Source organism: Carcharhinus amblyrhynchos, chromosome 20 (assembly GCF_965287045.1).
Source record: "Carcharhinus amblyrhynchos chromosome 20, sCarAmb.v2.hapA, whole genome shotgun sequence".
NCBI classification, from domain to species: Eukaryota; Metazoa; Chordata; class Chondrichthyes; order Carcharhiniformes; family Carcharhinidae; genus Carcharhinus; species Carcharhinus amblyrhynchos.
The window spans coordinates 26,414,650-26,440,619 of NC_137343.1; the positions used below are offsets into that span (position 1 = coordinate 26,414,650).

The following is a 25,970-nucleotide window of genomic DNA, read 5'->3' on the forward strand; positions in this document are numbered from 1 at the left end:
ACAAAATGAAGGAGATTGTCATTGACTTCAGGAAGCATAAAGGAGAACATGCCCCTGTCTATATCAATGGGGCAGAAGTAGAAAGGGTCAGTTTTTAGGTGTCCAGATTACCAATCACCTGTCTAGTCTGCCAACAATGTCGTTAAGAAAGCCCACCAGTGCCTCTACTTTTTCAGAAGACTGTCAGTTACGACCCTCACCAACAGATGCATCGTAGAAAGCATTCTTTCTGATTGTGTCACAGCTTGGTATGGCTCCTGCTCTGCCCAAGATGCAAGGAACTACAAAAGGTCTTGAATGTTGCCCAATCCATCACGCAAACCAGCCTCCTATCCATTGACACTGGCTATACTTCCCACCGCCTTGCAAAGCAGCCAGCATAATTAAGACCCCCTAGACATTCTCTCTTCCACCTTCTTCTGTCAGGAAAAAGATACCAAAGTCTGAGGGCATTCAAGAACAGTGCCCTTGAGTGCCCTCAGAACACTCCCTGCTGCTGTCAGACTTTTGAATGGACTTACCTTGCATTAAGATCTTTCTCTACACCCTCGTTATGACTGTAACACTATATTCTGCACTCTCTCTCACTTCTTTCTCTATGAACAGTATGTTTTGTCTGTATAGCACACAAGAAACAATACTTTTCACAATGTTAATACATGTGACAATAAATCAAATCAAATACTAAGGGTTAAGTGTCGCACACGGAGAAACATCAATTCAGTACGGGGTCCGGACGTACTGAAAAGATGGACTTTGGACAGACAATGACAGCCATGAAGGCATGAATAGGTAAACTCCAGTAGTTGTTTATTCCTGTTTGACACAGAAGTGATAAGGGAACTGTGACCAAACCAAGGATTACAAGAGAAATTAGAGACTAGATTCAAGGAAGAAGCTTACAAATCTGCAAGAAAAAGCAGAAGATCTGATGATTGGGAGTAGTTTAAAATTCAGCAAAGGAGGACTAGGGAATTGGTTAAGAAGGGGAAAAAAAAAAGGAGTGCGAAAGCAAGCTGGTGGGAACATAAAAACTGACTGTAAAGTTCCTACAAGAGAAAACAATTGACAAATCAAATGTCAGTCAGAAAGGGAGAATTCATAACAGCAAAAGAAATGGTGGAGAAACTAAATTCATACTTTGCTTCTGTCTTCATTAAGGAAGAAGTTCCGAGAGAAACAAGTTTTATTGAAGAGATGAAGGAAATTATTATTAGTAGAGAAATAGTTTTAGGGAAATTGATGGATTGAAGGTGGATAAATCCCCAGGGCCTGATAACCTTCATCCCAGAGTACTTAAGGAAGTGGCCCTTAAGTACTTTGCAGGTGCATTGGTGCAATATTAGATGCATTGGTGGTAATTTTCCAAAAATCTTTGGACTCTGGACTGGCTCTTGCAAATTGGAAGGTAGCTAATGTAAGTCCACTATTCAAAAAGGGGTGTAGAGAGAAAACAGGGAACAAAAGGCCAGCAAGCCTAATGTCAGTACTGGGGGAGTTACAAGAGTCCATTTGGAAAGCACTGCTATAATCAGACAATGTCAACATGGATTTATAGAGGGGAAATCATGCTGGACAAATCTACTGGAATTCTTTGAGGATGTAACTAGCACAGTTAGCCAAGGAGAACTGGGGGATACAATTTATTTAAATTTTCAGAAGGCTTTCAACAAGGTCTCACATTGCAGACTACTATGTAAAGTACAAGTGCATGGGATTGCAGGTAGCGTCTTGAGATCGATCAAAAGCTGCTTAGCAGATAAGATGCAAAGAGTTGATATAAATGGGTATTTTTTCAACTGGCAGGCAGTAACTAGGGGTGTACCGCAGGATCTGGGCTAGGACCCCCAACTGTTCACTTATATTAATGATTTGGAGGAGAGAACTAAATGTAAGAAATTAGATACAACTCTTGGGGCTAAAGGGACCAAGAGATACGGAAGGGCGGGCAGCAAGAGAGGCAGGATCAGGATATTGAATATGATCAGTCATGATCAAAACGAATGACACAGCAAGCTCAAAGAGCCAAATGGCCCACTCCTGCTATGTTTCTATTGTGTGTAGATGAGATGACATTCCACAACAGGACAGCAGATTTCCAAAATAGCTTTAATACAATTGTAGATGACAAATACACAAGACTTGCAACATTCATTGATAACAGTATTCGAGAACAAAGTATTAAATGCCAAATTAAACACGTAAATTGAACACAAACTTGTGTAAAGACAGTTGAGTGTCTGGCTAACACAAATCTGAGTTACAGAAGTGCTGAAAAAAACCTTCATATTCAGCAAATGAAAAACTTGTCACTTTAAAAAATATGCCCTTGTTCACACAAAAGGTACTTTAAAATGAGCCATCTGGATAAAGGTTATCTACAACACATTATCAATTCAATGCAAATCACCACCAGAACACTTATCAGTAAGGATGCAGCAGGCCATTAGACAAGTTAGCCAGGATTTTAGCCTTGCTACGCAACACAATTTAATGAGAAATCCCTTATGACAGTTTGCTGTTGGCAATTGAGATTGGTTGATTCTGCTCAATAGTTATTTTAAACTTATTACATATAAAAGTTTTAAGTCACAGTGCTACTTGGTTTGCAATATTTCAGAATAAGTCATTGAAATTCACCAATTGTAAAAGTCCATAATATATTCAAACTCTGAAAAGGTTTACCATGAGTGTTTGTGCATAAAAGCCCAATTTCCTCTAAAAACTGGCCCAAGCTACAGCTCAAAAAAATTCCTTCAACTGTGAATCTTCCTTTTCCCCTCACCCTCTATCCATTTGGTCTCAGTACTGCACTTGTTTCACAGATGATCTAGAACACTGGACCTTTATGTGACAATCATTGGTACCAACTGTGCTGCCTTTAGAAGCAGCCCACTGCTGGATAGAAACTCAACTTTTCACCTTGGAGACCAACTTTGATTTAACTACATGCATTTTGGAAGGTCTAATACAGATAGGAAATATACAGTAAATGGCAGAACCCTTAAGAGTACTGATAGGCAAAGGGGTCTGAATGTACAGGTACACAGCTGGTCGACAAGGAGAAGGTCGACAAGAAGGCATAAGGTATGCTTGCTTTCATCAGCCAGGGCACTGAGTTTAAAAATTGGCAAATCATGTTGCAGCTTTATAGAACATTAGTTAGACCGCATTTGGAATAGTGTTCAATTCTGCCACACTACCACAAGTATGTGGAGGCTTTGGAGAGGGTACAGAAAAGATTTATCAGAATGTTGCCTGGTATGGAAGGCATTACCTAGGAGAAGAGGTTGGAGAAACTGGAGCGATGGAGGTTGAGGGGTGACCTGATAGACGTCTACAAGATTATGAGGGGCACGGACAGAGTGGATAGTCAGAAGCTTTTTCCCCAGGGTGGAAGAATCAATTACTAGGAGACACAGGTTTAAGGTGCAAGGAGCAAGGTTTAAAGGAGATGTACGAGACAGATTTTTTTTTATAAAAACAGAGTAGTGGGTGCCAGGAACCCATTGCCAGGGGAGATAGTGGAAGCAGATACAGTAGTGACTTTTAAGGGGCATCTTGTCAAGTACATGACTAGGATGGGAATAGAGGGATATGGTCCCCAGAAGGGTAGGGGGTTTTAGTTCAGTTGGGCAGCATGGAGAGCTGAAGGGTCTGCCCCTGTGCTGTAAATTTTTTGTTCTTTTTACAGGACTGGCACTGCAAATCTCATATGTGATCAGATTAAAAGTTAGCCAAGATCCATACAAGCCATGGAAACACAGATACCAAAAAAGACAAGAAAACAATCTGCTAGCAGGCTTCTGACAATCTTACTTTTGAATCAGCCCCTAGGAAAGGGGGCTGGCCAACCTGTAGCTCTTTACTCTTCTGTTCCTGCTGTTGACTAAGGATGCATCGTGGTGCATCAGCTGAGAATTTGGGGAGAAAGAGAGGCAACAAGTGTCTGCAAGGAGAATAGAGAAGGGAACCATAGAGAGCTGGGAGAAGAATGGTTCAAGAGCAAGCAAACAAAGCCAACAAAAATAAATTCAATTTCAGGTATTTGCTCTTTTGACTATCATTAACACATACATACATACACACACACACACACACAAACACAACTGGACCTGGGGAATGATCTGAAATAAGCATGTTTGTCAGTAGTCAGTTATGCCATACAAATATTGAAAACTGAAGCATTTTAAAGACATGGAAACCGTCAAGGAGGAGCTACGTCCCATCAGACATTATTGATATGAAGTGGGGGCGATACAATCTAGAGTAGCTCTTCTGTAAAGTAGTTCCTGCCTGTCCACATCTTCTAATTACGTGAAAGCTCAGACAGCCAGACAAGTCTTAAAAATATACGAGATGAGGTGGGAGTAGGGGCATCAACTACAGATGTGCAATTCTTACACCATAGACAACAGTGTTGGTGAACACAATTTAAAGAGTGACTCTTGGATACAACCTCTTTTACTGGTTACTTCAGCTTACTTCATGTTTGATTGAGCAACTCCCAACCATGAAGCTCCCAACCACTAATTTTCCGTTCCTGAGTTTAACATCCTTTAATTAGATTATGAACTGAAAACACGAACTTGTAAACCGTTCTGTGACAGCAATCTCTGACAAATTGCGACACAATGCATCCTCACGCAGCTTGTGATCAAGGTGCTAATTAAATGCATTTGCATTAAATTAAACCCACAGAAGTCATCCCAGGACTTTTAGTTGAAAAGGCGTCAGATTGGGAGGGGGCTGCACATGAATAAAACAATAGCGCAACAATCAATTTGAACACAACTCAGAAGAAAAAAAAGGGGAAATGGAAACCCACATTCCCCATCAATCCATGAGCATGCAGTTAATTTAAAACTAAATGTTACATTCTAATCTTCTGGGTGGTTATAAATTGCAGCCAAACCATTCCCAAAATTGTTTTTATGTTTGAGGGAATAGTCAAAAGGACGCTGGAATAGTTTTTGCTCACTCAATAATTCTCAAAAAGGTAATATTTCCAAATTAAACCTTCCAGCTGCACGCAGCTCTGATCTGCCACCTCCATATCATCTTCAGATTTGATTACTGTACAAGAAAATTTTCTCTCCTGCATCACCGTTGCTGTATTTTTGTATTTTAGTACCCTGACATTTTGTTTAGCACTCAACGTGCTACAAATATATCCCTGCCGAGGCATCAGATCCATTTGAATGCACAGGTCAGGTATTCTATGAATCCCAACAACGAGATTCCTAATCAGCTTCTTTCACCAAGGCAAAACTTAATCTAATAATTGAACATACAAAAACTGAAAGTTATGACTGTTACTCAAATGGCAGAGATTTTTAATCCCTCCTCAATTTGTCAAGAATACTTCAAACAACCCCTCCCCCCATACTTTAATACAACCCTCTTGCAGTTTTGATCAATTTTCCCCCTCATTGATTTTGAGCTTAATTTAACAAATGTCGTATATTCTAAATTGATGCAACACATTGCTGTTATTTTTATACACTTTTCTGTCAGTCAATTACCAAGATAGCACATAGTTTGCAATTACTTGCAATGACACACAAAGGAACCCAACTTGCCAAATGCTTCCGGCAGTGTCTCTGGTGACAAAGATATTCACCAGGACACACATGTCATTGGATGTCTGCCTGGAATCCCAGGCTCAAAGATGCACCCTGCTGCTAGGTCCTGTGCCATTTCCCTACATGGGCAAGCTGTCTACAGTCACTAAGACAAGGGATGTCACACCACACTAACACCTGCTTAAACAATGAGGCAACAAAGTGCTATACACGTTCATTTTCACCACTACACTCAGACAGCAGATCCACAATGGCACAGGCTAACATATCTACGAATAGAAATTTTACCTCCTCCCCCACCCCCCCATTTCTGTAGTTCAATTAAGAAGCTGAATATCTCTACAACGTTCAGAGTTGGAATAAATTATTGCCATTCTCTACTACCTCCATCTCAAGAGTAATATTGTTCAGGCATCTTATATACAATTGTAGAATAACATTGTGCAGAATGAGCATATCAGGTCCATCATTAAGTAATTCTTCAAAAAATTCCCAAAGAAGAAGATTAGGCTGGTGTTGAGGCTTATAATGGATATGATTACATTAAAAAACAGTTGAGAGATTAATTGCCACTTAAACAAAGAGGGAACTATCTTACAGATTTTTGCTAAATTGGTTCCTCTTCCTGAATTTCCTCCACATACATTAGGGATGAATTGTTGCCCCATGCTAGGTTGGCAGGTGTTGAAGAAATCAACAGGAATTTTCCTGTCAAGCTGTGGATCTCCAATGTATCGTAGATGAGGCAGCCTGCTTGAAGGAGGCCTCCCAGGATCCAGCATTCTAGACCCTCCTGTCCTGCTTCACCCCAGTTGCAGCCTTAGGTCATCCTATGGAAGTGTTCTTGCCTGACTTGAAAGTTGGAAAGGGGGACACCCCTGTCTCATCTGAAAGAATTGGCAAGCTTGCCATTTCTTCAACTGACCCTCCAGCTCACAGGGAGCCCACCCATTATCCTTAGACAAGGAGACCACCATTTAGCCACTAATTGGCTAATTCAGGGAAAATCACTACTAGGTGACTATCTTCCACATGGAGTGCAGTTCCATGACCCCCTTTTGTCCCTGACATTAGTGTGTCAATCCTAAACCCAAAGTCGTGCCCCATCTGCAGTAACCAGTCAGATCTTCAATGGTAGCCTCGATAAAGTGAAGATGGTTCTATGTTGCCATCTGGTACATCAAGCTCTGCATGGCAAGATGAAAGCAGTAATCTTTAGAATGAGAAATTCATGAACATCTGAAGCAGGAAGGAGGGCATGTGCATGGAAGATGGAAGATTTTGGCTAAGGCAAAGTTAATGTCCGCTGTTGACAGTTATAATTTAATAGAATCAGTGCAGTTGCCTTCAGAGAAATTGTTGCTGGATACAGATGCTTTGTTTTGGTATCATATATATGACGCCCAAGTTGAATGCCTTTCTGGCAGTGTAGCAGCAGCAGCTTGGTGGTGGGAGGGGGCTGGTCTTTCATCATAGATGGTCCTCAAACAGCACATTTTACACTTGTTTTTTCTGGGGTATGCGTGCACTCAAATCCAGCTCTAGCTGGATCAAGACATCCAAAGTAAGGAATAATGGGAAAGTTGAGACAGGCCACATAGCAGTAACAAAATCAAGAACCGTGGAGCAAAGGAAGTGGTGGTAACTGTAAAGAGCAGATGGATCAAGCATCAGCCTTTTGGACAACAGTGAGCACAGCAGTTTTGAACAGCAGGGAACAATGCCAATGAAGCCATTTTTGATTTAAATGAGCACTGGGCCAAGGAAGGACATTCGTGTCAGAATTTGGTTCAGCACACCTGACGAAGGAACGCTGTTTCCGAAAGCTTGTAAGATTACTATCAAAACAAACTGGTTGGACTCTAACCTGGTGTTGTGAGACTTCTTACTGTGTTTACCCCAGTCCAATGCCGACATCTCTACATCAAGAATATAGACTTGTCAGTCACACACACATACTGTGGGCCCAAAAGTGGGTGCAAAGTACACTTCCAGCCACAACACAAAATTTTACATTGTGGTTGGCCAATTAACATGCAGCCAACATGAAAAGCTTAACACCCCAAGTTGGGAAGAGGGCAGAAAGGGGGGATGCGGGCCACTGCTCCCTCAGAGGTACAGCCACTGTAGACGTGTCTCAGGGGGCTGCAGACCTATTAAAAAAATAAGTAGTGATGGAAAAACAATGCAAGGAGTATCTAGGCAGCATAATTGTACACAAACCTCTCCCCAGATACACCTATTTCAGCCCTGAACTTTCACCTCGTCCTGCTGCAACTTAAAAAAGGTTGCCTGTCCAATGGGCCCAGCCATCTGCTGCAAAAGACTGATGGATCACATAAAATATCTGTCAATTGATCCTCGAATGAGCTAAGTTGCTTGACTATTGGAGGGAACGTTTCCTACTCGCGCATGTGATTGCCAACTGAAATATCATGTTGGGATGCATGCCCAACATCTTCATGCAATTTCACACGCTTCCAGGTCGAGTGTGCTCGCATTTGGCGTGTGGAATTCCAGCCACAATGATGTCGCTCCAAATACCCAAATTTGGTGATGTTAATTCAACGAATAAATCCCTGAAACATTATTCCACTGAGAAATAGGATTCTGCGTCTGACGTGTGCCTGAGTGAATGCTTCAAGCACACTGCATCTGTCAGAATCTGGGAGCTGAACCACCAATAGGGAACATGCACATATTGAGCTCTTCTATAGAACTATGAATAAACTCCAAAATGTTTGAAGTGTTCAGTATCAGAGGTACTACAAATAGTTAACAATGACATTCAGGATCACCCACATTTGACACAAAATGTTTTGGATTCTACTTTGCAAAATACCAAAACCAAGCACCAACTAGAAATAAACTAACCAACACTGGTAAGGGAAAAAAAACAAAATTTTATACAATGGAAATTCAACAGAAAATACGCTAAACCTTTTCCTATAACATTAAAGTCTTAAAAAAATACAAAAGCAAAATTAAAACCTCTTTTGCAATGCAGCGAGTGGTAAGGATTTGGAATTCACTGCCCACCTTTAACAGCACCTTTTAAAAGGGCTTTAGATAAATACATCAGGAAAGATATCAGGAAAGATCTGGAGAATGAGATTAATTAGATTACCCTTCAAAAGGAAGAGATGTGAGAGAGGCCAAATGGCCTCCTTTTGTGTGTATATTCAATGATATTAGGATTGCTGAATCTCCCACTTTCAACATCCTGAGGTTTACCATTAACTGGAACAGCCAATACAATGGCTGCAAAGGCTCTGGGCCCTCAACTTTCTGACAATAGCAATGAAGACCTATGCTCCAGAATTTGCCACAACCATAAGCAAGCTGTCCCAGCAGAGCTAGAACATTGATATGGACCCAATAACATGGAAGATACCTAGGCATGCCCTGTTTACAGAAAGCAAGAGAAAACCAACCTTTTAATTACCGCCCCATTAGTCTGCTCACAATCATCAGCAAATTGATCGAAAGGGCGGTATCTAGAGGATGCTTCGAAATCACCTGCTCACTGATGTTCAATATGGGATCCACCAGGATCACAGCCCCTGACTTCATTATTGCCTTGGTCCAAACAAACATAGACTAAAAAGAGTTGAACTCAAGAGGTTGTGAGAGAGTGACAGCCCTCAACATCAAGGTAACATCTGACCAAGTGTGGCATCAAAGAGCCCTAGCATAACTGATGCAATGGGAAATGCTCTCCACTGCTTGGGGTCATACCTTGCACAAAAGAAAAATGATTGTGGTTGCAGGAGATCAATCATCCCAATTCCAGGACACTGCTGCAGGAGTTCCTCAGGGTAGTGTTCTAGGCCCAACCATCTTCAGGTACTTCACTGAAGACCTTCCCCTCAATTATAAAGGTCAGAAGTCAGTTCACTGATGATTGCTCAATTTGACACTGAGGTACTGAAGAGGTTCATCTCCAAATGCAGCAAATTCTGGACAACATTCAGACTTGGGCTGATAAGTGGCAAGTACATTCACACCACACAAGTGCCAGGCGATGACCGTCTCCAATAAGAAAAATGTAACCATTGCATCTTAACATTCAATGGCACTACAACCACTGAATCCCCTATCATCTACATCCATTGGCCAAAGTCTGAATGGGATTAGCCATATAGACACCATGGTTAAAAGAGCAGGTCAGAGGATGGGCATTCTATGGATGATAACTCACCTGACTCCCCAAAAGCCAACCATCATCTTCAAGGCACAAATCAGGAGTGTTATGGGATATTCTTGACTTGCCTTGGTGAGTAAAGCTCCAACAACATCCAGGACAAAGCAACCTTTTTGGCACCCCATCCACCACCAATGCACAGTGAAAGCACTGCGTACCATCTACAAGATGCACTGCAGCAACTCACCAAGGCTCCTTTAACACCTTCCAAACCCATGTCCTAGGTGGTAGAGGTTAAGGGCAACAGACATCTAGGAATACCACCACCTACAAGTTTCTGTCCAAGCCCCAAACTATCCTGACTTGGAAGTATATCGATGTTCTTTCATTATCATAGAATCCTTAATACTGCAGGTGGTCACCCTGCTAATCCCCGACACCAAGGGGCAATTTGACATGGCCAATCCACCTAACCTGCACATCTTCGGAGTGTGGGAGGAAACCCACACAGACACGGCATTTGGAGATGAACCTCTTCAGTACCTGAGTGTCAAACTGAACAATCAGACAATGTGCAAATGCCACACAGATAGTGACCTGAGGCCAGAATTGAACCTGGCGCTGCGAGGTAGTGGGGCTAACCACTATGCCACCCATACCATTGGATCAAAATCATGGCGCTCCCTTCCTAAGAGCACTGTGGGGGTACCTGCACCAAATGGACAGCAGGAAGCCAAAGCATCACCTTCTCGAGGGCAATAAATGCTGGCCTAACCAGCAACATGAAAAATTAAAGGAACATATTAAATTTGCCATTTAAGTCAGAGGAAAGGAGCGGAGGATCTCTTCCAAAGCTAAGCAAGAGTGCACATAATTATAGGAGATTTCATATGAATACATTTAAATTTGAAGATCACCCATTCTGCCTCCCTTCTAAACAGAATTTCTTACTTATGAATACTAATAATGGAAAAACTTTTTTACTTTTTACAATGATGTGATGTCAGCTCTGCCGCAAGGACATAAAAGAACGTCAAACCAATGAACAAGCTAGCTACTTTTAAAAAAAACACTTTTCTTGACTGCTAGCCAAATGCCAGGCTAAACCACCAGATAAATACAGCGTCAATAGGCCCACAGTTAGTTTTCTTTCTACGCTACCCAAGGCACAAACATAAACACAGGCACATTAAGAGTTTAGAATAAGCCATGAAATACAAATTAGAAGAGACATGGCAGATTTATTCCAAATTGGGATAATATAACAACATCCTTATCATAGCAGAGACAAGATACAAAACTATTAGAGAGAAAAAAGTTGCTTAAATCAGGAGGGATTATTTTAATTGATCAGTTTTGGTCTGTTTATATTGATAGCAGTACAGTTGCTAGAGCAATGTTTGTTTACAGTGGGATTTTCTTCAGCGTGTATAAAAGGGAAACAGCTGTTTGAGCTTAAATAAACATTCAGCGACTCTACCATTACCATACAAGGAGTTTGAAAAGATTTGATGAAAGTTGTACCTGATGAGCATTCTCTTGGACTGCCGTCATCAGGAGTGTTGGTTGTGGCATTTACACAAAAGGGATCTGGACCAACAAAGGTTAATGGACAGAGCAGGAGGTGGAAAATGGAGGCCCACACAGATTGTTTCAAGTCAGATTCAGTAGAAGTGATCAGAATGTATGTTACATCTTATGTGACTAAATGCTTAAGGCAACAGGGCAGGACGGAAGATTTTTTTTGAACTGAATAGGCCATTAACTACAAACATTGAATCGTACTTTTAAAGGAACAAAGCAAAACATTTGAATAGCATGACTTGCAAATTTACAGATAATTCAAATTGGATTTGATTTGGGCAAGGCCTCTGCATTACAGGATAAACATATCCTGTATTATTCACGGAATCCAGGGCAAGCAGATTGAGTTTAGAGGGCTTGGCACCAAAGAAAGCCTATTAATGGCAGGATTTTGCTCACAAAAAGGAGTCACCAAGAAGACTAAGAAGCTGGATCCAGAAAAGTTCAGTGCAATTGTGATGACTCAAGGAGGCACAATGCACTGTTAAGGAAGCCAAGAAATTGGCAAGTTTAGGCAACTTTGATTTTTAGTAATGGGGAGGCAGGCATATAGAACATATGAGCATTAGGAGACTGTGGACAAAACTCAGGGCAGGGTTTTTTAAAAAATAGTGAAATTCACTTACTACCCAATCAAGGCAAGGAAACATTAGAGATTTGGAAGGGCGGTTGCGATTGACTAGTGGTCTTGCCAGGCCAAAACAATACTACCTAGAATTCCCTCACCAAAACTCTGCACCTCTTGCTTCTCCTCATAGATGCTCTGTAAAAATGTACCTCTGTGTCTAATACTTTGGTCAGTTGTCCCAACATTCTACATGACTTGTTTGATTGCACTCCTATGAAACACCTTTGGACATTTCATTATGTTAAAGACATTATATAATTCCAAGCTTTTATATTTTACATTCCTTGTGTATTATCCACATGCAAAGATAAACAAGTGTGCTAGGCTGAAGTGCTGCTCATTTGTCTTTGTTATACTTGTACTGACATTGTGCTGGCAGAAATTTTAATCAAAATCAATCACTTGAGGGACACGAAAACAACACATCAAAATGGAACATGGCTGATATAAATCTGCTTGGTTATTCAGCAAAGCTTTTGACATCTGAGCAGTGCCTCAAAACAGAAGCTGATTTTAAATTATAAGCTCATCAGTCTTCATTCCATCCCCATACATCCATCACGCGAGGAAACATGAACGAGGGAAAATGGGGGAAATTTAGCAGCTTCACTCTTTAAACAGCTGAAAGAAAATTCAATGCTTGCCAGCCGGGGGAGGCAGGGGAATAGAACAAACAAACATACAGTACACGGTTGCTGGACCAGGAGTCAAAAACTTCAGCTGTCAATGTGAAGCAAATATCTTGACCAGTGGTACCAGAAACCTGGGAAATAATGCAATGTCCACAGCCATCTCAAGGAAACATAACCAGTTTTTCACTTGGACAATTCCAAGAGAGTCAAACTCCAGAAAAAAGATGACGTGTAGCTCACTATCTAAAAGTGTAAGCTGGGAACAGAAATTTGGTTGTCTCCTTACGTCCATATTCTGAGTTTTTGTTATTCTGGTGTCCATCTTCTTTGCCTCCCCTCTACTGCTTTTTGTCCTGTTCTACTTGCCAATGACACACAACAGGGAGGAGGAGAGGGGGGAGGAGGAGGAGAGGGGGGAGGAGAGGGGGGGGAGGAGGAGGAGGAGGAGGAGGAGGAGGAGGAGGAGGAGGAGGAGGAGGAGGAGGAGGAGGAGAGGGGGGGAGGAGGAGGAGGAGGAGAGGGGGGGAGGAGGAGGAGGAGGAGAGGGGAGGAGGAGGAGGAGGAGGAGGAGGAGGAGGAGGAGGAGGAGGAGAGGGGGGGAGGAGGAGGAGGAGGAGAGGGGGGGAGGAGGAGGAGGAGGAGAGGGGGGGGAGGAGGAGGAGGAGGAGGAGAGGGGGGGAGGAGGAGGAGGAGGAGGAGAGGGGGGGAGGAGGAGGAGGAGGAGGAGAGGGGGGGAGGAGGAGGAGGAGGAGGAGAGGGGGGAGGAGGAGGAGGAGGAGGAGAGGGGGGGAGGAGGAGGAGGAGGAGGAGGAGGAGGAGAGGGGGGGAGGAGGAGGAGGAGGAGGAGAGGGGGGAGGAGGAGGAGGAGGAGGAGAGGGGGGGAGGAGGAGGAGGAGGAGGAGAGGGGGGAGGAGGAGGAGGAGGAGGAGAGGGGGGGAGGAGGAGGAGGAGGAGAGGGGGGAGGAGGAGGAGGAGGAGAGGGGGGGAGGAGGAGGAGAGGGGGGGAGGAGGAGGAGAGGGAGGATTTGATCCATTATTCACCTGAGCCTCCAATGCTAGCACCACCACTATGGGAAGCATCAAGTAGTGAAGATGCTCTCAAGGAAAGAAAGATGAGACGACACAAAGACTTGAGTTAAAAAAATAGCCACTATGCTAAATAAGGTGATTTACAGTAATTAGGAAATGCAGATTAGTCTCAATTCTCCTCAATCTAAATTGGGAACCCTTAAAAAGGAGAAGCTTATCAATATCACAATGAACTATTTTGCGAAGACAAATACTTAAATTTATATCTACTCTGAGCTTGATCACTTACAGTAAATGATAGTGCAATTTGAAATGTTACAATTCTTTTTTGATGATATTTTTGTTCTGCTGCATTACATTCACGACAGCATCACCGTCTGCTCCTTTCACCAGCAAGAGTTTAATTTCAATTTCTTCAAAATAACTCGTATGCAAAGTCATTCTTTCATTTCTCATGTAGTTCAGGGATATTAACTCAGATTAAGTTTGGAAAATGTAAATATGGAGCACAGAAAAGAAAGCAGAGAGAATAAGACAAATGCAACAAATTAGAGTAATTTAAAAAGTCAATTCCTGTTTTTGTGCTCTTGAATATCCTCCAAATCCCAAGCTTGGTTTCCTCATTCCCTCTTCCCTTCCCAATCACCATCACATTTGAATCACTAACTACACATTCTCATCACATACACAATAAGAGGATACACTGAATATCAATAAGCTAAACGTCCTCTAACCAAGCAAAGCACTCACACAGTTCTAACACAGCAAAGGATAAATGATGAAGGACAATTGAAAATGGAATCCCCAGTGGGGGAAAATTTCCATTAGGTGGAATTAAATATTCTCAAAATCATCACAGCTTCCCTTCCCCACACTAGCCGATATTAAAAACACACACAGTTCAGCGTTTTGCAAGATCTATTGTAACTTTCCACCTCCCAAATTAACGGAATAAATGGCTTGTTCCACTTGCAATCAGCTCAGTGAAAAAGATTATAGCCCCAAGTTTTAAGGTGTTTATTCTTAGCATAAACCAATATTGATCAATTATGTTCTCTTAGCCCTCAACCTTCAGTTTGACTTACTCATCCTAGGACACAGCCACAATGTCTTTTTCTAAGCAGTTTTGCCTATCAGTCATACTTTACATTCACTGGTTAAAATACAGCAACAGCAAGCTAATCAATGAGCTGAATTATACAATACAGCTGCTAAACTATTTTGTAACCTGCACTAAAATTTTTGATCCAATTTTTAACAAATTTAAATGTTTGGTATTGTTAACCTATAGTCTATGTTACAAGCATACCAAACAACAGACACACCAGCCTGTCGATTTTCAGCAACATTTTGCTCACATTCCAATTCCCAAATAATGATACAGCTAATCCAGCAGAAATCACATCAGTACTTAAAATGGGAACAAAGGATTAAGAGCAAACCATTCAGCCTCGTGCAGCCTTGTGAGCCTGCTCTGCCATTTAATTAGATAATACTGATCTGCAGCTCAACTCTATCTAGCATTGTTCCCTGTCCCTTAACACCCTTACCTAACAGCAACCTATTCACCACTGTCTTAACATCAACAGACCCAGCCACCACAACTCCCCTGGAAATAAGTTGAAGATTTCCACTCTGCATGAAAACACATTTCCTGATTTCATTCTGTAACAGCCGTGCTTTATTGTAAAGATTGTTTCCCCCTTATTCTGGATCCCCCTGCTCTGTTAAATCCCTTTAACATTCTAAAGACTTGCTCAATCACATTTCAATCTTTAACATTGAAGGAGTATAAACCATGTTTATACATTCCCATCATAATTTAATCTTTTAAACACTAGTTTCATTATGGTGAACTTCTGCTGTTTAAAGTCAATGTACCTTTCCATATATCCAGTCTTCATAATCAAGAATATCTTAAATGGATCTGACCAGGGCTCTGCATAATTGAATTATCACTTCCTCATTTCGTATTCCATTAGTTGTTATTTATGACTTCTATACCTGTCCACTGGCTTTCAGTAATGACACCCAAATCCTTTTTACTGTTCCACAGCTAAGAATGCTATCACTTAGGAATCCATATTCAAAATAGCGTAAAGTGGAATATACAATGCCAATACACAGCATTCAACGTCAAACTCTTAGGTTTACAACGTGGAACTTCCATCACTCTTCAAATATATAAAGGGAATGCTGTAGCACACGCTGGTTAGACCACACTTAAGAGCAGAGCATAGTTGCCTGGAACTCATTTCTAAAAACATTCCCCTTCTTGAGAAAATTCAACATCAGGCAGCTAGGTTTGTTACAAAAATAACTCAAGATTCCAGTGTCTCCCAGTTGGTCACCCCACTAGGCTGACAGTCTCCAGAACCAAAGCCCACAGGTCTACATGCTTCAATAAATGTTGAATGACCAATTAAAAATTTAGTAGCATTTTCTGCACTAAAGTGACTGAGCTTAAAGAGCTAACAACCAAGAGCATACAACCCAACGTGCTTCCTTCCCCAACTCTTCGTTCCAAGAACAAGAGACTGGAACAATCTTCTACAAACCTTAATCTCCATGCCTCCCAAAGATTCATTTAAAGGAAACTTTTTTTTAAAAACAAAATGTCTTCTGACTGCACTCTTGTTCACCGCACGTGGAAATCCTCAGGTGGATGACTACAGAAAGAGAACTTAGCAAGTACCATGCTTCCAGATCATTGCCAATTAGATGATATTTGGATTTTTAAAGAGGTGATATTCTTCTCCACACTTAACTCCATCAGTCACAATTTTGCCCATTTGCTCAAGACTAATCTCACCCTTTCCTGCTGTTATCTACACAACTTTCTGTTGCCTCCTATCTTAAGTTATGATACCAGTTGTATAAAATCAGATTGGCGCACAGCAAGACTGGAAACACTTAGACTTGCCCTGATTTAGGTATACAGCTGTAGACACAAAATCAAGACTTGTTAATATCCAAATGCTACAAGATTGATGATATTGATCTGCCTGTATAAACACATGCCAATGTTACAGATGTGGTTCAGAATACACGAGTATCTAATGTATTTTATAAAGTTTTAAGCAAACCAAACACCAGCATTTGCATTAACGCACTGAACATCACTTACCTGCCACTTCTATTATGTCTCCGGGGACAATCTCTCTGGCCTTGATCCTCTGAACACTCTTCCTGTCTTGTCGATAAACCTTCCCCATTTCAGGCTCATATTCTTTAAGGGCTTCGATGGCATTTTCTGCATTCCTTTCCTGAAAGGGGTAGTGGTAGAAAATTTGTCTATTACTTAATAAAATTAGTCAACAACTGATTTTCAGTACATGCTACATACCAATTCTTCAAAACATAGTTCTTCCCTGCAGAAAGCAGCCAAAGAGATTTGGGGCCAATGTTTAGAGTCCTACAATGTGGAATGCTGCCAAAAGAAATAAACACAGGAGCCCATTCCACAAAATGCATCATTGGCTGTGTCCATCATTGCCACTGAAAATGAAGAAGAATTTTTGAGAGTATGGGAATAGCCAAGAAGTACAAATGACATCCTGTTGAACCTAAAAACAACATCTGGCAAAGGTTAACTTTCAATCAAAACAGGGCTCAAATATACGTTACTTCTCAGGACCACTGAAGCACTGGTACTTGCAGGAACAGATTATAAATATTCCTAATTTGTCAAAACAATATTAACTTTCATGACTTGATGCTATGTGCAAAACCATCTTCATGACATATGTTTAATTTCACTCTGACTGCACTGAAGTTGAAAAACTTTGTTTATTCTTAATACTTTATTCGATCAGTCTTCTGGACCAGACATTAAACAGACATGCCTTTTGCCCTTTGGAATAGCCAGAAAGAGGAGGAATTATCCCCATGTACTATATATTCCTCAAATTACACCTAACATTTACCCCTCTTATTAAATGCATTGCAACATAGATCCTAGTTGCATTAGATTTTAAAAATTGATTGGATTGCCATGGTATTTCCAATTGCCAAACCATTTATTCCATTCACCTGACTACACCATGAAACCTCTGGCATCATCAAATAATTAGAAATAAAGTTGAAGTGGTTGCCTTAGTAATTGCTTCATTGATACGGCACTGAGTCACTTACACCAGGACGGTTCCTTCTCTTCTAGTTCATTCTCAAATTGGGGGATGGAAGAAGTGGCAAGTGGCAATGGTTAGAGAGAAGCACTATAAAATGGCCTGAGCATGAAGACATGGGGAGAGCAGCTGAGGGGAAGAAAAAAGGCCAGTACCCATATGTAACAAGCAAGGTTTAAAAAAGTTGGCAAGACAGTTTACAACCACCAAGCCTTTGCTGTAAGCTAATTATGCAGAAGGGAAGTTTCCAAATGGCCTTTTATCTCTGTGAACAAGCAGATACTTGAAATGGTTTGCTGCATGCAAACCTTTTGGAAGTTATGACGTTTCACAGTTCTGTCCGATCAACAACTCAGTAAGAGGCATTGAATGTGCCAAATTTCAGCTGAGGCAGAGTGGGGTAGAGGAAGAGAAAGAGAAAGGGGGGTGGGGGGCAGGGAAGGAAGAAAAGAAAGAGCAGGGTGGGGAGAGAAAGAAAGTAGGAAATCTCACAACACCAGGTTAAAGTCCAACAGGTTTATTTGGCAGCAAAAGCTTCTGGAGCGCTGCTTCATCATCAGGTAAGTGGGAGTTCTGTTCATAAACAGGACACATAAAGACACAAACGCAACTTACAAAAAGAGCGACAGACAGACAGGGCAGCGGCAGGGGGTGGAAGACAAAGACAGACAGGGTGGCGGGAGGAGGAAGACAAAGACAGAACCGGGGGGGGGGGGAGGAGGAGGAGGAGGAGGAGGAGGAGGAAAAGAGGACACAAAAACCGACAGACAGGATGGGGTGGGGAAGAGACAGACACAGACACAGACACAGACAGGGCAGGGTGAACAGAAAGGAAGAAAGAAAGAAAGATAGGGCCACATGTATATAATGTGCTTTCAGCATTGCCTGACTAAACTGCCATAATAGAAAGAATTTAACTGTGAACCAGAATCAGAGCCAGTCAAGTTAATTGAAGCAACACTGAAATGTCTTATATATTCCAAATTCTTTCCCTTTAAAGACAATTAGATGCCTTTACAAAAGTATCCACAAACTGCCATGAATGAAAGTTTGCTAGTCAGAGCACGTCACCAATCCTTTTCCCTCATCAACCCTACCAATAAGGTCAGTCAAAAAAGAATATCAGGACAACCTTGTTGTGGATACAAAAGCGACTCCTCAAACATGCACAATAAGGTGATGTGAACTGAACTAAAATGAATGATTCTTTAAAGTGAAAGAACGGGTTCCCTTTTTCTGGCCCTTTATTCTGAATTGGAGATGCAACTGTTGGCACAGTATGTACGGTTAACCTGCCTTTCTTTCTACACCAGATACTAAGAGACTGTCAACGTTTTTAAATTCTGTAATATCCTACAGATACCTTAGTAGGCTTGGCAACATTATAATTTGGTATCTGGCTTTATCATACAGCACAAAGTACATCTCAAATGTGCCTATGTAATTAGAATCATAGAAACCCTGGTGCAGGAGGCCCATCAAGCCTGCACTGACAACCAACCCACAGCTGGGAGTGGTCAGACTCATTTTAAATTCACTGCAGCAAAATCAACAAACACCTGAAAGATTGCTACCTAAAAAATGATCACAAAATCGAAAGACTCAAGGGACAAACAACCTATTTACTATAAATTCAGTAATAAAAATGGGTTACAGTGGTGCAACAGTTAAACACTTGCGTTTGCGTGCTCAATTTCCACATTTCACAATTAAGTAATCATTGTTAATGCAACAGCAAACCATGGCAACCAACTGAAAGCCACTTGAAGCAAATCTACATATTTTCTGGTCATCAAAATCATCTACTTAAATCTGAGTCAGAAGCCTGGTTTATGATAATTAGAACTATTCTCCCAGCTGACAGGATCACATGGCAAATCCTGTGAAAGAGGACCCTAATATAGTGTAGTGGCAAGCAACAGTGGCAATGCCAGAGACAAAATAAATTCGATAGATCGTTGCTCACACTAAACCTATCTTTGTCATTAATCTTTACAAGAAAAATAAAGCATTTCAAATACAAGTCATTTCCTTTTCTCAAAGCAAATCTGAGGGTTCAACGCTGAACCACGTATCCCCATTTTCTTAAATTTATTTGCACAAATGTTTTAAATCATAAGCAATTTGAAAATTGCTTCTAGATTTTGCTAAAAGCTATTTGTTTTCAAATTAGTGCATCTCAGTTTGTTTCAGGACTGTGCCTTGCTGGTTCACCACTATTTAATACTCAAGTAATTCAATTTCTTCTTGCTAATCCTTTGAGGGAAAGATGACCATGCTCATCATCTGAGGTATTGGGTAGGGCTCCAGTGGATAATAAGGTAACTGCCAAGGCCAACCTGCGCTCAGAAGGTTCCACGACTTGGATCTTGAGCGGTGCGCTCTCATGGTGGTCAAAGGAAGTGCTAACAAGGAGGCGATACTCAAGAGTTTTGATATTGCCTTGAATCTTGCAGGAAACTCAGCACAAACAAATAAAAACTGTGGCCCTCTTCTAAAGCAAGTGTAGACCAGAGGCAGAGACAAAACGCAAGGAGAGGAAATCACGACCCAGCAGTGTCCTGTTATTTGCAGCAAATCCATCATTCCCTGCTTAACCTTCAAGGGCAAGTTTAAAATAACTACGCAGAGATTTAATTGTTCCAATAAATTGGGACAACCAATAGGATAATATGGTGCAAGATCTCATGAAGTAAGAAGTTCCAGTATTAAGGCTGCCACTCAACTCATGTTTGCATTCTTCCGTAAACCTTTGTCAAAACTTATTTTTCTTCCAAAGTCTTTATATTCTCTTTTTCATCAATTTCCCTTAAAGAAAATCATAATCTATGCCTCAATGTCCATTTGCGATAATATTCCATCCTCCAATAACCAATACGTAAATGGAAAACAAACCTCGTTATTGGATCCTTTCCTGAGGAACATCACTACCTACATTCCAATCAATCCTAAAAATGTCTACGTTCCACCAAGCTTTGGCTAGTGCACCCCCCACATCCACAATATGCCTCAATTATGTCTCAATTATGATGTCTCAATTATGTTTTCAGAAAATGAAAAGTACAAAGATACCATTAAAAGTTAAACTTCAATCAAACATAATTGACCTTTCACAAATTCACGCCAACTGTCTCTGTCTCCATAAATGTTTAACAATTTCAAGCTATGTCAGCAAGTTTATCAGCAATTGAGAAGGCAATAGACCCACATGTCCGTGCTTGGCCTGCCACAATGCTCCAGTGAAGCCCAACACAAACTGGAGGAGCAGCACCTAATTTTTTTTTTTAATCCATTTGCTGTGCTGGCTGGCCAGCATTTATTGCTCATCCCTAGTTGCCCTTGAAAAGGTGGTGGTGAGCTGCCTTCTTGAATTGTTGCAGTCTGTGCGCTGTGGATTGACCCACAAGGCTGTTCAGGAGGGAATTCCTGCAACTGCGAAGGAACAGCAATACATGCAATGGCTTGGCAGGAAATCTGTAATTGGCGTTTATCTTCCGATTAGGCATGATACAGCCCTCAAGACTCAACATTGAGTTCATCAACTCTAGGCCATGACAATTCTCCTCCACCATAAAACCTTTTTTTTCAAATATACATTTATTGCCTCAATGCAAAAATCCCTGCCTTCCTCATCTTCCCCCATTCCCTCCACCAGGCCTACTGTCTCTACAACTTCCTTGAGGTTGTTACATCTTGTTGCAACCTCTCCCAGCTACAGTTTAATATCCAGCACATTTCCCAGTGTTCAGTTTTGAGACTTAGTAGGATTGAGGTTAAAGGTAAGCCTATAGGTAGAGATATGATCAGTGCGACTTGTGGGTCGAGGGGCCTGTTTGTGCTGTAGTTTTTCTATGTTCTATGATAAAGAGTCAGATTTAAAACGTTAACCGTTTTCTCTCCCTGCAGACGCTGCCAGGCCTGCTGAGTTTTTCCAGCATTGCCTGTCTTCATTTTAGATTCCACATCCATGGTAGTTTGCTCATCTTATTGGCCAATATCTTTTCATCTTATCCTTCTACTTACGCAGATAGCTGAGCAAAGACCTAGGTTTGAATCAGTAATTTTCATTTCAAAGGATCACTGACCTCGAACAAACTTCAGGGTTGAACCTGGCAGAATGCAGGTGGGACGCTGGGTGACATACCTCATGGAACTGGTTTTGAACATCTTTAGTAGTTTGGACAGAAAATCTCTGATGCCTTACTTCTCTGAACATCTTTACTGTTTCTTCTCCCCAACTAAGACTCTCAATTTAAAATGAGCTGCCAGCCATCCTTCATGAACTTGATGAATGCAGATTTTGGCTCAAAGTACAATAATGCAACTGCACCTCATTGCTGAAGAGACCTGGAACCAGTATCTTAGTAACACAGTACTGTGTGCCATGTTATTTTGCTTTCTCTACATAATGGGAACATAGGGACAGAGCAGGCCATTCAGCCCCTCCAGTCTGCTTTGCCATTCAATTCAATCGTACTCAGCTCCATTTACCGGTCTTTGCTCCACATCGCTGGACACCAGCATCAACAAAAACCTATCCATTTCAGTCTTCAAAATGGTAACTGTCACTACAGCGCACAGCCTTTACGGGGAAGAAAGACTGCTACTATTGTGAAAAGGTACTTCCTGATTCGTTAACTATTTTTGATATAATTCTATGTAATGTCCTTCACCCCACCCTTCAAGTTAGAATTACTGCGAGGACCAAAATGTGCACAATTTTGGAATCCAGTTTATAAAGTTAACAAAATATTGTTAAAAGAATTATGAAAAAAAACCTGAAAGTGGAAAAAAGAAACAGGTTGTTTTCACACAGAGTGATTCTTTGACCTCAAGGTAATAAGATCAATATTAACAATACTTCTGCTCCCAGGTTGTCCCTCCAAGGTGGCAATGCACATACCAATTTTAACAGGAAAAGGAGGGATGGGAAAGGTGGACCCACTCCGATTTCACACACATGCGTGCTCAAATAAGGGGACAATAGTGGCAATGTTAGTGGGCTAGTAATTGAGAGGCGCAGACTGATGCGCTGGGGGACATGGGTTCAAATCCCACCACTGGTGGAGCTTAAATTCAACTAATAAAATCTGGAACTAAAAGCTGGTCTCAGTAATTGCGAACATGAATCAATTGTTATAAGAACCCCATCACTGATGGCTTTTAGGGAAGGAAATCTACGCTCCTTACTTGGTCTGGTCTGTATGTGACTCTGCACTACAGTCAGGTAGTTGATTCTTAAATGCCCAAGCAAGGTCATTCAGTACAAGGGCAATTGGGGATGTGCAACAAATGCTGGTCATTTGCTGGCCAGCAAATGAAAGAATCGCTAGGGAAAATGCATTTGTACAGACCCTCCTCAAATGATTTTACTGCATGAAGTAAATTTTGTTTAATTTTAAAAAATGCAATGCTAAGTATTCCTAACATCCATGACAAAGTGGTTTTTAAATAACTTACCTGCCAAACACCCACAATAGCATTTGCAATTAGAATTAATAATATTACGAAAGGCTCCACAAAGGCAGTTACAGTTTCTTCACCTTCTTCAAACCAGGCCAGAACCTGCAAACGATTAGATAAATTTTTGTGAAGTATATTGTTTATTTTCATAAGGTGGCAACACATTTGCATGCATTTAACTCATGTCAGTGCTTTTCTTACACAACTTGTCTTTTAAGCATCTTCAGACTGCATTGGTTTACCTTATCAAGCACTGCTAGGAGCACGTATTGATTTTTTAAATTATAAAGTGCCCTTTCTTCACTCTTGTTTACTGTGGTCAAATACACAAGTGAAAACTGCAGAACTCTAAACTCAAAGACTTGTAAATGAACTGTTAGAACTTTTGTAATTGTATTTTCTCAAATGCATTTCCCTTCATAAAAGAGCAGTTAATTAAAAATAATTTAAAAGGATGAAAGGGGAGCAGAGAATACATTTAATTTATAAAATGAGGTTTCTTTTGTGGCAAAACTGTCAATTCAGACAATCACAAATTGCAAGACATAAGCATAAAAAAAGCTTATAATTTGCAGTGTCTACTGAATGTGTGGAAAACAAAGTTAAAATGCAAACATCATAGGGCTTAAAAGCATCTCACTTGCGCATTATCAGAACATCAACTCAATATGGTCATTTCAAAATTAAATACACTCTTAAAATAGAAAACTAATCAGTATTTCTTTGAATGTCATATAAGGAGTGCACAAATTTACTTTGGTTCCAAATTCTTCCAACAACAGAACCTTAAAGAAACATATTCTCTTGCGTGAAACAAATTTCAAGCCTTAATGGGAAAACGTTGTGGAGCAGTACGTGCACTGCACTAATCAGTTATGTAGCAAACCAAAGGAGGAATACTTCAACTTGAAAATTATGCAGTTCTAATTATTTTGGTTAACTCTGGCACTGATTCAGGCAAATAAGTCCATGCTGGAGCATGTGGTACTTCCCTCCTTCCATATCCATTACTCCTCAACCATGTACAGAAAAGCAAGGTAAAAAAAAAAACTACCTTATTCTGTACTCAGAAGACAGTGATATTGCAGTATGATAACAACATTACCTATTTTGGCCATTGTAATTGGAAGTCAATTGTGTCTGGTTCACTCGGATTTTGATGCAGACCTTGAAGCCAGATTCCAGAATTTGCCAACCACCTGTACCATCTATTTTCCCTAAAAATGGGCACTTTTTCCAAAATAAAAAGTCATACCAAATGTATATTAACAAACTCAAAAGCAAGAAGGATTACTGGCTTATTAAAAAAAATCACAATGGCAGGTGTGGTAACAACATATTAGAAGCTAATTGTTGCGTTTCTCTCAATCAAACATTGGAAAATGCCAAATATTATTAACATTACTTTCTCACAAAAGAAAGCAAATTGGCACACAAGCTAACATTGCCAAGCTTCAGAGAAGTTGCCTACAACTTTGCTGGTTAACGGCAATTTGTCAATCATGTAGATTATGAGAAATACAGGCATTAAATACCAGGCAAGACGACTGGGCAGGAACCACTAGAATACACCACAGTGTGGTAAGGCACTGTTAAATGTATAATCATAGCTCAGTCATAACTGTATGGCATTAAACACATCTCACCAGCAAAAGGAAAAAAACTGGATGAATCACGCCACGAGTAGGTCACTTGCCAAGAAGTAGGTCATAACCAAACAAAAATCGGAAAGAAAGTGCAAGAGAAACCTGGACACATGACAGGAATATATGGGTACATACATACATCGAGATCATAAATAAAATGAAAATGTGTAAGTCACTACTGCAGCTCTGAGCATATCAATTAAAGATTCATAGGGTACCTCAAGAGTTCAATCTAAATGAAAATGGACCATATAATTTATGCCCACTGCCTTTTGCAATAGGCCTGTTTAGAAATTCCTTACGCTTCATATTTTCTACATTCTCTATTAGGGCTCAATCTCAGTTCCCATAGCAGAGCTTAGAGATCATTTTAAAACTTACACAAAAAGGCCGGAACTAGACACACCTAGGTTGACCACACTTTCAGCTCCAACTTTTATCATTTTACGTCAGTTTACTTCAGTCCTCAAAACAAAAGCCTATTTTGGATGTTTTTTCCTGGCAATACACCGAGGGAACTCGGTCATGAGCACACTCTTCATAAACAAACATTTCATTTTGTTATACAGGGAGAATTGTGTCCAAACTAACTGCTTTTTTTTCCACTGAACATAGATACACAAATCTCACACACACACACCACCCCCCAGAAGATGAATGCATTTCAGATCTGCTTACTGCTAATCCAACTTCAGTGTTGCTTCCAATGTCTTGGCTGTTAATCTTTATTTAACTCCTGTTTTAGCCATTCCAAACCGACAGATTTTCATTTCCAATCCAACTTCTAACTCTATATAGAATCTGGGAGCACATGGTATGAAATAGTTTATTTCTTAACTTTGTTTAACTTTGGGGGCAAAAGAGAACAAGTGTTGCCAAGTTGCTTCACATTGTTCCATTCAAAATGTTTTTATTCAGTGCCATACTCATTGTTGATTCAACATTGTTTCATTTGATATGTTATTTCTGAATAGCAGCTGCACCAACTCATTAACTTTTCCCTTTAGTTTACTTCCGTAAAGGTAACAAGCCAAAACATTAGATTATAAACAATGTGAAAGCAGAACTCCGTTAACTGTTTTAATCCCTTTGGTTACTCAAGCACACTTGTTGACAGTATTTATTCTCCTTA

General features: G+C 40.7%; 1 protein-coding gene across 2 annotated transcripts in view; it reads right to left on the reverse strand.

Annotated features, from left to right (window-relative positions):
• Positions 1–25,970, reverse strand: part of LOC145355856 (sarcoplasmic/endoplasmic reticulum calcium ATPase 2) — an 83,696-nt gene that overhangs the window by 49,441 nt on the left and 8,285 nt on the right. For both annotated transcript variants that reach the window (XR_013889050.1, XM_080208286.1), the window contains exons 4-5: positions 23,190–23,294; positions 16,730–16,868 (exon numbers count right to left, since the gene is read on the reverse strand). Coding sequence is in view for 1 of the 2 variants with exons in the window: in XM_080208286.1 (XP_080064412.1) it covers positions 16,730–16,868; positions 23,190–23,294 (244 nt within the window). In the remaining variant the exon portion in view is untranslated. The remainder of the gene's footprint in view (positions 1–16,729; positions 16,869–23,189; positions 23,295–25,970) is intronic.